The following is a 9,404-nucleotide window of genomic DNA, read 5'->3' as shown; positions in this document are numbered from 1 at the left end:
AAATTGAGATGAATAAATAAAATATTCCTTAATCATATTTTATTCTACAGATTAACAATAAAATATAAATTAAAAATATTAAGTAAATAGTAATAAGAAAGTACTCATCAATCCCATTAAATTTGTGTTAAAGAGAAAGAAAGTGATTTTTTAAAAAATGATAATAAATGAAGAGAAAAAAATAAATTATGTTGATAAAATTAAAATAAAATTAAAATGTAAAGATAAGATAAAAAAATAAAAAGTAATTATACTAAATAAAAATAATCAAAATTAAACAAGACGAATTAAAATGAAAAAACCACAAATTTAATGGAAGGAAGAAATAAATGAGAATAAGATTTCACAGTGTCACATAGTGACGTGGACAACACTACTAAAGGACACCATCCTCATTCTCATAATCTCAACCACTACACCATATACGTGCCTTTCACGTGCCGCTAATAATCGCGTCAAAGCATTCAGATCGCTATACTCGCTTATAGTCTCACATTTTCTTGTCAACATACTTTCTCCATTCCATTTATTTTGTATTAATTATAATTTTTATTCTATTTCACTTATATTTTTAATTTCATACACATAATTTAATTTACCTCTTTAATTATTACTAATATTTATTATTCTGAAAAATTATAATTTTTCTCTCTAATCCTAATAAACCGAGACATGAAGTATTAAATTTTCATACTGGAGAAAATTTAGTGCCCAAATTCAGAGGTGCCATGGTTCAATTTAGTCTGATTTGACACTAAAATCATACCAAACTAAAAATTATGGTCTAGAAAATTTCTAGACCAAATCGAACTGTTTAAATCACTAGACCAGACCAGACCAAACCATTCAACAATAGTATGGTCTAGTCCACGATTTTTTATTTTTTTATTTTTTTCCAAATTAAAATATGTGATTATACAAATATTTCGCAATTACAATCACCAAATATAATAATTTGTAATTAGTTGATAACATCAACATTGTGCAAGTATATATTATTATAAAAAAATAATAACATCTGAAATATCAGGTAGAACCTATTTTTTTTTTAAAAAAAGGTGATGATTTTCGGTCATAATACAGTTTGTTGTTTGGTTTGGTCTGGTATGAAAAATAAAAAATCAAGACCAGATCGTAAACTATATTTTTTGAAAAAAATCAGACTAGACCTAGACCGTAGACCAGAGTCCAAACTAAATACTAAAATTCCAATTTGATTTACAGTTTAGGACAAACTTTACTCAATACTACCCAAATTAAAAAGCACAGCTCTCTTTGTTTTTTATGAGTTTTCCTTCATTTTTAACAACTTTGAAATATATTCATTTTGATCAATGTTTTTATTACTTTATTTAATTATTTTTACATATTCTCTTTTAATTGTTTTTTTGTTTTTCTTTCAAATTTGTTTTTGTTTTATGTGTAGAGTTTTAATGTTCTTACAACTTTCCCATTTCTTGTGTTACTCATAGTAAATTATTTTATATCTCTTTGAAATTTCCAACAAATTTAGTTATTTTTCATAATATAAACAAAATAAATTGGGGCAAATCAAGAAAGTTACAGAATATGATTAAAAAATAAATTAAACTTATGGATGAAAAATAAAAAATAAATAAATTTCATACTCATGTCAATATGCAGTCATGGCTAAAAATAAATAAATTGGGGAAAATCAAGAAAAAAAAGGGACAAAAGAAGTAATTACGGATGTAGTAGTAAGAGTGACAAACCAGTCACCAACTCCTCAACCTTTCTCTGGCTCTATAAATACACCAAACGCTTCCTACTTATTTGCTCGCCTTCTCCTATCTTTATACCTTACACTTGGTGGTTGGAACTCATCTCTACCAAGGACTCTCTAATGGCTTCTGGGTACTCTCTCTCTCTCCCTCTTCCTCCCCCTCTCCCTCACCCTCTGTCTATGCTTTCTATGATTTTCTCTTTCTTTCTAAATTCTGAATTTCTAAAATCGACATTTTTCAAATTTTTCATCTCGTAATCGTATAATTTTACAATTTTTATTCATTCTCAATTCTGTCTCCTTAATTGATTCTTATTTATATAAACAAAAACAAATTAAAGTTTGTCAATCATCTACTATGTGAGTTATTGTTTTTTACATTTTATTTTGTTTGTTTTGGATCTGCTTTACTACATTTGATTTGGACATGGTGATATACTTTTGCTTTGGGATCTGAATTATTTTACATATAAATGTATCTAGATCTGATGCTTACTAATGTCGGATCATATGAAACTATACATAGATCTGATGCTTTATCGAATACTAGATCTGTTGCGATTGTGCTTATTTGTCAATAGTTAATCTTGCGATTGATCGATTTTTGGATCACGTTAATTTTGTTGTTTCATGATAAATTTTGAAACTAACGTAGGCTTAAATGTGTGTGTGATTTATTCGAATGATCACCTTGGACTTGGACAACATGTTTATTTTGATTAATTTAGTTAGTTTAAGGTAGGTAGATCAATTATAAAGGCTGGCGCCACACAATAAAAATCGAATTTCAAATGTTTTTAATGATTATTTGTAGTACGTGCGGACATTCTTTGTATGCACATGTGATGATATACTACTACTCCATATTAGGATTTAGGAGTAGCTGTAAAAGCTGTCAGATTTTCAACATTTTTGATCACTTATTTGTAACATTTTCTTCCGCTTTTTCTGAAACTGTTATTGCTTTTTTGTGAAATTCTTGCAATTGCGTGTTAATTGACGACTGTGTGTGCCTTTTTATTTGTCAGTTGTTAGGATGGAAAGGGAAATGTTGGGTATTTGAGATGTTTAGCTGACCTTTTAGAGGATTTGAATTTAAGTTGTTTCATAGTTTAAAAACCAGTATGAATATGGCAAAACTTAAAGTCGGTGGAAACGCTGAACATATTAGTAATTTGATACCCTTGCGTCCTCATATTTTTCTGGAAATTCTCTTTAAAGGTAGTTGTGTGACCTTACACATGTTAGTTATTAGATGTTTATGTGACCATAATCATGAGTTAGTATGGTTGGTGGCGCTAATTTCTGTTTGAATTGTATTTATTGATCTGCAGTATGGCATCTCACATTGTTGGATACCCCCGTATGGGACCAAAGAGAGAGCTCAAATTTGCCCTTGAATCTTTCTGGGATGGTAAGAGCAGTGCTGAGGATTTGAAAAAGGTGGCCGCTGATCTCAGATCATCCATCTGGAAGCAGATGGCTGATGTCGGTATCAAGTACATTCCTAGCAACACCTTTGCTTACTACGACCAGGTCCTTGATACCACTGCCATGCTTGGTGCTGTTCCTCCAAGATATGGGTGGAATGGTGGTGAGATTGGATTTGATGTGTACTTCTCCATGGCCAGAGGAAATGCCTCTGTTCCTGCTATGGAAATGACAAAGTGGTTTGACACCAACTAGTAAGTGATGCTAGATACCTTTAAAAATAAGCTGAATATCCTGTTTTGAAGTTTTTCTTTTGTGCTAATATGCGATTGTGCTTCTTGCAGCCATTACATTGTTCCTGAGTTGGGCCCAGATGTAAACTTCTCTTATGCTTCTCACAAGGCTGTGGACGAATACAAGGAGGCCAAGGCTGTATGTGTTGATTGACAAACCTTTTAAAATTCACGCTCTTTGCTTTTTCTATATGATAATGAACCAGGCAGCTATAAAAATTAATGTTTGTTCCTTTGCTTGATACATACTCCCTCTCTCCCTCTCAATTTGCATCTCTTTCCATTTTAGGTTGTCCCCACTCATTCCTATCATTCCCTTGTTTTTTTGTCTCATATTCACTAACCAAATTTCACTTTTCACTAAATTTCACCCAAAATAAAATGGGTGTATTCTCATAGGGACAGAGGGAGTACTTAATTTTGAGATGACATAATTTAGTTTAAGCTATGATCTAGGATTCAATACGAAAAAATTCAACATAGAGCTAGTTTGTTTGAGAGTTTAAATCTTAATAATGAGGCCCTTGGTTTTCAGATAGGTTCTTAAAACCAAGTTTGAATCGTTTATGTTCATTGGTTTCTCTGTAGAGGCTTTCTGTCTTTTGATTGTATAACATCCTTCTCATATTGAGCAAAAATTTAATGTTGGTAAATGATCAAATTGTTGTTACCACATGGTCTTTGTTGCACATAGTAGGCCATAGGTTCTTTCTGTATTACAACTACAAGCTTCTAAAAATCTCTACTGGTTTTCTATGATAGCAATTTAGTTTTCTGCATTCGATTCTCATGCCCAGATACTTAATATAATTTGATCTTTTGTTAAACAGCTTGGAGTTGACACTGTCCCAGTTCTTGTTGGACCAGTTTCTTATCTGTTGTTGTCCAAGCCTGCTAAGGGTGTTGAGAAATCATTCTCTTTGCTCTCTCTTCTTCCCAAGATTCTTGTTATATACAAGTGAGAATTGCCATTATCTATGATTTAACTTCAGTGAACTGTTTTTTGCGTTTTGTTAATTGGTACTGATACTGGCTATGCTTGCAGGGAAGTCATTTCTGAACTCAAGGCTGCTGGTGCTTCTTGGATTCAATTAGATGAGCCTCTTCTTGTGAGGGATCTTGATGCTCACCAATTGCAAGCTTTCACTGATGCTTACGCCGAATTAGAATCTACTTTCTCTGGTTTGAACGTTGTTGTAGAGACTTACTTTGCTGATGTTACCCCAGAGGCGTACAAAACCCTTGTCTCTTTAAAGGGTGTCACTGGATTTGGGTTTGATTTGGTTCGTGGTACAAAGACCTTGGATTTGATTAAGGGTGGATTCCCATCAGGCAAATATCTTTTTGCTGGAGTTGTTGATGGAAGGAACATCTGGGCTAACGACCTTGCTTCTTCCCTTGCTACTCTGGAAGGTCTTGAGAGCATTGTTGGAAAAGGTTTGTGATCTTGCTTACATTTATAGTAGTTTTCCATATGAAGAAGTCTTTACTAATGTATTTGTTATTTTCTCTCAGACAAACTTGTTGTTTCCACTTCCTGCTCACTTCTTCATACTGCTGTTGATCTTGTTAACGAGACTAAGCTTGATGATGAAATCAAGTCCTGGCTTGCATTTGCTGCCCAGAAAGTTGTTGAAGTCAATGCTTTGGCCAAGGCTTTGGGTGGTCAAAAAGATGAGGTAAATTTTTCTTGTTATTTAATTTAACTGGTAATCTGTTATGGTTCTCTCATTGGTTATGAATTTTGAGTCTTTGATCACTGATTCGTGTATGACAAAATTTTCAGGCCTTCTTCTCTGCAAATGCTGCTGCTCAGGCATCAAGGAAGTCTTCCCCAAGGGTTAACAATGAAGCAGTCCAAAAAGCTGTAAGTAATTTTCTGGCATCTTTTTGTGATTCTTTTTAATGCGGAATGTCAATGGTGAAAATTTCATGTTATTGATGTTTGCTGTTTGATACAAACTAGGCTGCTGGATTGAAGGGCTCAGACCACCGTCGTGCAACAAATGTTAGTGCCAGACTCGATGCTCAGCAGAAGAAGCTTAACCTTCCTATTCTCCCTACCACTACCATTGGATCCTTCCCACAGACTGTGGAGCTTAGGAGAGTGCGTCGTGAATACAAGGCCAAGAAGTAAGTTGTAGCCTTTTGAGCCCAGCTCTCTAAATCTCCATTCCGAGTAATTTGGCAATTTCTAATAACTTTCCTTTTTATTTACTTTCGTAGGATTTCTGAGGAAGAGTATGTTAAGGCCATCAAGGAGGAGATCAGCAAGGTTGTCAAGCTCCAAGAAGAGCTTGACATTGATGTTCTTGTGCACGGAGAGCCAGAGGTGATTATAGTGCATAGTTTTAGTGAAATCCATGTAGAAGTTTATTGTTTAGGATTTTGTTCTAATCGTGTTTATTTTCACTTTTGTAGAGGAATGATATGGTTGAATACTTTGGGGAGCAATTGTCTGGTTTTGCCTTTACCGTGAATGGTTGGGTGCAATCTTATGGTTCTCGCTGTGTGAAGCCTCCAATTATCTATGGTGATGTCAGCCGCCCCAACCCAATGACCGTGTTCTGGTCATCCGCTGCTCAAAGCATGACTTCACGTCCAATGAAGGGTATGCTTACCGGGCCAGTTACCATCCTCAACTGGTCTTTTGTCAGAAATGATCAACCCAGGTATGCTCTTTTTCTGCCTTCAAGACTTGACCAGATAATTCTGCGCACCTTATCATAGTTTGGACTCAGGAGATACAAATTTATCATATCTTCATTTGCGCATACAGGCACGAAACTTGCTACCAGATTGCTTTGGCCATCAAGGATGAGGTGGAAGATCTTGAAAAGGCTGGTATCAATGTCATCCAAATTGACGAGGCTGCTTTGAGAGAAGGTTTGCCACTCAGGAAGTCTGAGCACGAATTCTATTTGAAGTGGGCTGTCCACTCTTTCCGTATCACCAACGTTGGTGTCCAAGACACAACCCAGATTCACACTCACATGTGCTACTCTCACTTTAACGACATCATCCACTCTATCATCGACATGGATGCCGATGTCATCACCATTGAGAACTCCCGATCCGACGAGAAGCTACTCTCAGTTTTCCGTGAGGGAGTCAAGTATGGTGCTGGTATTGGCCCTGGTGTCTATGACATCCACTCTCCTAGGATTCCACCAACCGAAGAAATTGCTGACCGTATCAGGAAGATGCTTGCAGTTTTGGAGTCCCATGTCTTGTGGGTAAACCCTGACTGTGGTCTCAAAACCCGTAAGTATGCAGAGGTTCAGCCTGCTTTGTCTAATATGGTTGCTGCTGCCAAGCAGTTGCGTCAAGAGCTTGCCAGTGCCAAGTAAACGGTTTTATAAAGGTGGCAAAAGAATATACTATCTTGAGCTTGTCGGATTTGTTCGTTATATCATTAATGTGTTTCGATTTCAGAACAATTGAATTAGAAAAATTAGCTGAGGCCTGACTGCCTGAGTAAAGTATGTAGGCTCTTTTGAGGATGCTTATTTAGTTTTGTTTCTGGTTTTGAAAGTTTAGTTTTGCGAATATCTTCACCTCTCAGCCTTGGAGAGTTTGTGTCCTTTAGTGGCTATCAATGAGGATATTTGGGCTACTGGGTACCTTTACAATTACCTAAGATGATTTGAGGCATGCCTTTTTCATCGATTTGGCTTTTATTGTAATTTCTAAAGCAAGCTTGTGGCAGAAAAAATGTGTTGTATTGAAATATTGTTGATTGGAGAGCTTCGGCAAAATTACCTTTCTAGCAAGTCATAAAGCAAGTATAATTTAGTTTTTTTTTTTAAAGTACCAAGGGATCACTAAATCAAGAAACGCTAAAATTACAAGACTTTGAGGAAACAGATACATAAAGATAGATTCACGAATCCCTCCTGAACTCTAATGAGCCACTATATGCGATGGTAATACCATTCCTATGAACATGACTACAAATAAGATAACTTCATTACTGCAATATAATCGACAAAAATTCTACATGGTAGCATTCAGTGTTTATGAAATGCCAGTGGTAGCACTTTTTTAAGAAAATTCCATATGTTAGCATCCAATTTATGCGCTATCTAATTGCCGTAGCATTTTCTGTTCTAATTCATCATTTTGTAAGTATTTTCCATATGGTAACATCCAATTTTTGTTCTTAAATGTTTAATTCACCGTTTAATTCATTAACGCCCATCATGAAAACTGAATATTACCATGTGAAATTTTCCTATAATTAAAAAGGATGAAATTAGAAACATATCCCGTGGACGATGTTGTCACCTTCCAAAAGAAAATGAGTAACCCAAACGAAGGGCCACTTCCACTATAAGACATCCATTCATTTCTCGAACAACACCTAAACCTCGTTCTCCATTAGAGGTGTTCAATGGGACGGGTCAACCCAACAGGTCAAGGATCAGGTTACATTTTAATGGGTCATTAGCGGGTGGGATCAATAATGGTGCCGGTCATTAACGGGTGTTATTGTAAAGAGTCGGGTCTAATAATTATAGATATTGCAGAAAAAAAATTTTACCACTTTTTTTCTATATTTTTAAATGATATTATTATATACATAAGTGGGACAACCCAACGAGCCATAAAGTATAATAAAAAAAACTATTTTATGAACTTTTTTAAAAAAGGGTCAAATTGAGTCGGATTTAAACGAGCTTGACCCGCCCCGACCCATTTAAATTTTGATCCGATCCGGCCCAGCCCGTTGAACACCTCTAACCTCTAATCTCCACTATCAGCTACATGAGCATCAAAGTTGATTTTAACCCAGCCATTATTTTGGGGGAGCCAACTGTTTGGGACCAAATTAAGGGACTGTGGTCGATCTTTGAAGACATGGTTAGCATACTAATTGTATTCGCAGAGCATTTTTGCAAATTTTCCACAGTATCAGTAAGTGAGTGAGAAGTCACACATGGCTCGTAGCCCCCACACATGACAGAAGCATGAAACTTGTTATCCGGGTGTCTTACATCAAAGAAGGTTATAGAGACTTCCGGAATCATCAAGAGGCTTGTGGAGCATGTGGGTCTAGAATAACCCACACTAGAAGGTTCCAGAGAACTCTTGAAGGAGCTTTGTAAATATCTAATGTCTAGAATTCTCTAGGCAACTCTTGTACATACTTTAGAGTATCTTTAACACTTGTAATTGTGTAGAATTCTCTAGAGAGATGTAATCTAGATCCCTCCTTTTAAGGAGGTTAGAATGTTCTAGAATTAGGACAAGTAGTAAGGGGTGTTGCCTATAAATACCCCAAGACATTCATTTGTACCCAAAAAAAAACAATTTGAGAGTTCACTAGTAAAGCTTTCCTTGTGCAATACATAAACCTCACTTACATTTCCCAACTCTTGTGTTCCTACTTACTTCACATCTTCTCAAAGTCTTAGCCAAATCCACACAAACACACCAACTACATCGTTTAGCAATACACCTTTGGGGTTGCTTGACTTATCTTACGACGGGAGTGTAAGCAAGTGGCACACATGAGAACTAGGGAAAGAGTCGACACGTGACAGAGAGCTTCCTTCGAATACGCATTAATTGTGTGCGAACCGAATAGCCAATTGGGAAACAGTGATTGAAATTGAAAAATCTTTTGAACCTCTCTCTACCATGGTGCTTTAGCCAAACGATAGCCACATTTTATCGTGTATTATTCTTAATAATTTATTATGTTTTCTTACAAATTTTTTAAAAGGCAAGATTTTTGTATAAGATTCCTTTTTAAAATATTTTTTCCAACAGTATATGATATTTTGAGTTAGTTGACTTAAAGGTCACTTTTAACCTGCTCTATTTACATATGTAAAGTGACTATTAAAACCCTTTTCAGAATTGAACAAAGAATAACTCAAGAACATTAAAAATAAAACGTTAAAGTGTCTAATTATAAGACTGTAAGATAG

At 35.4% G+C, this 9,404-nt stretch overlaps 1 protein-coding gene across 1 annotated transcript; it reads left to right on the top strand.

Moving 5' to 3' along the window:
• The first annotated feature begins 1,681 nt into the window (after nt 1–1,681).
• Nucleotides 1,682–7,241, top strand: LOC130804489 (5-methyltetrahydropteroyltriglutamate--homocysteine methyltransferase). The gene is made up of 11 exons (XM_057668940.1): nt 1,682–1,875; nt 3,079–3,429; nt 3,520–3,607; nt 4,299–4,426; nt 4,514–4,905; nt 4,984–5,147; nt 5,255–5,335; nt 5,435–5,601; nt 5,695–5,800; nt 5,890–6,140; nt 6,248–7,241. Exons 1-11 carry the CDS (start codon nt 1,865–1,867, stop codon nt 6,816–6,818), a joined length of 2,310 nt encoding a protein of 769 aa, XP_057524923.1. The 5' UTR covers nt 1,682–1,864; the 3' UTR covers nt 6,819–7,241.
• Nucleotides 7,242–9,404: the final 2,163 nt, after the last annotated feature.

This window comes from Amaranthus tricolor, chromosome 17 (assembly GCF_026212465.1).
Source record: "Amaranthus tricolor cultivar Red isolate AtriRed21 chromosome 17, ASM2621246v1, whole genome shotgun sequence".
In the NCBI taxonomy this organism is placed as follows: Eukaryota; Viridiplantae; Streptophyta; class Magnoliopsida; order Caryophyllales; family Amaranthaceae; genus Amaranthus; species Amaranthus tricolor.
The sequence above is the reverse complement of the archived record's forward strand: the minus strand, read 5'-3'. Positions and strand labels throughout refer to the sequence as shown.

Coding starts and splice junctions, on each gene's coding strand:
- LOC130804489 (XM_057668940.1), top strand. Junction 4,427..4,513: donor AAGATTCTTGTTATATACAA/GTGAGAATTGCC, acceptor CTATGCTTGCAG/GGAAGTCATTTCTGAACTCA. Junction 5,148..5,254: donor TGGGTGGTCAAAAAGATGAG/GTAAATTTTTCT, acceptor CAAAATTTTCAG/GCCTTCTTCTCTGCAAATGC.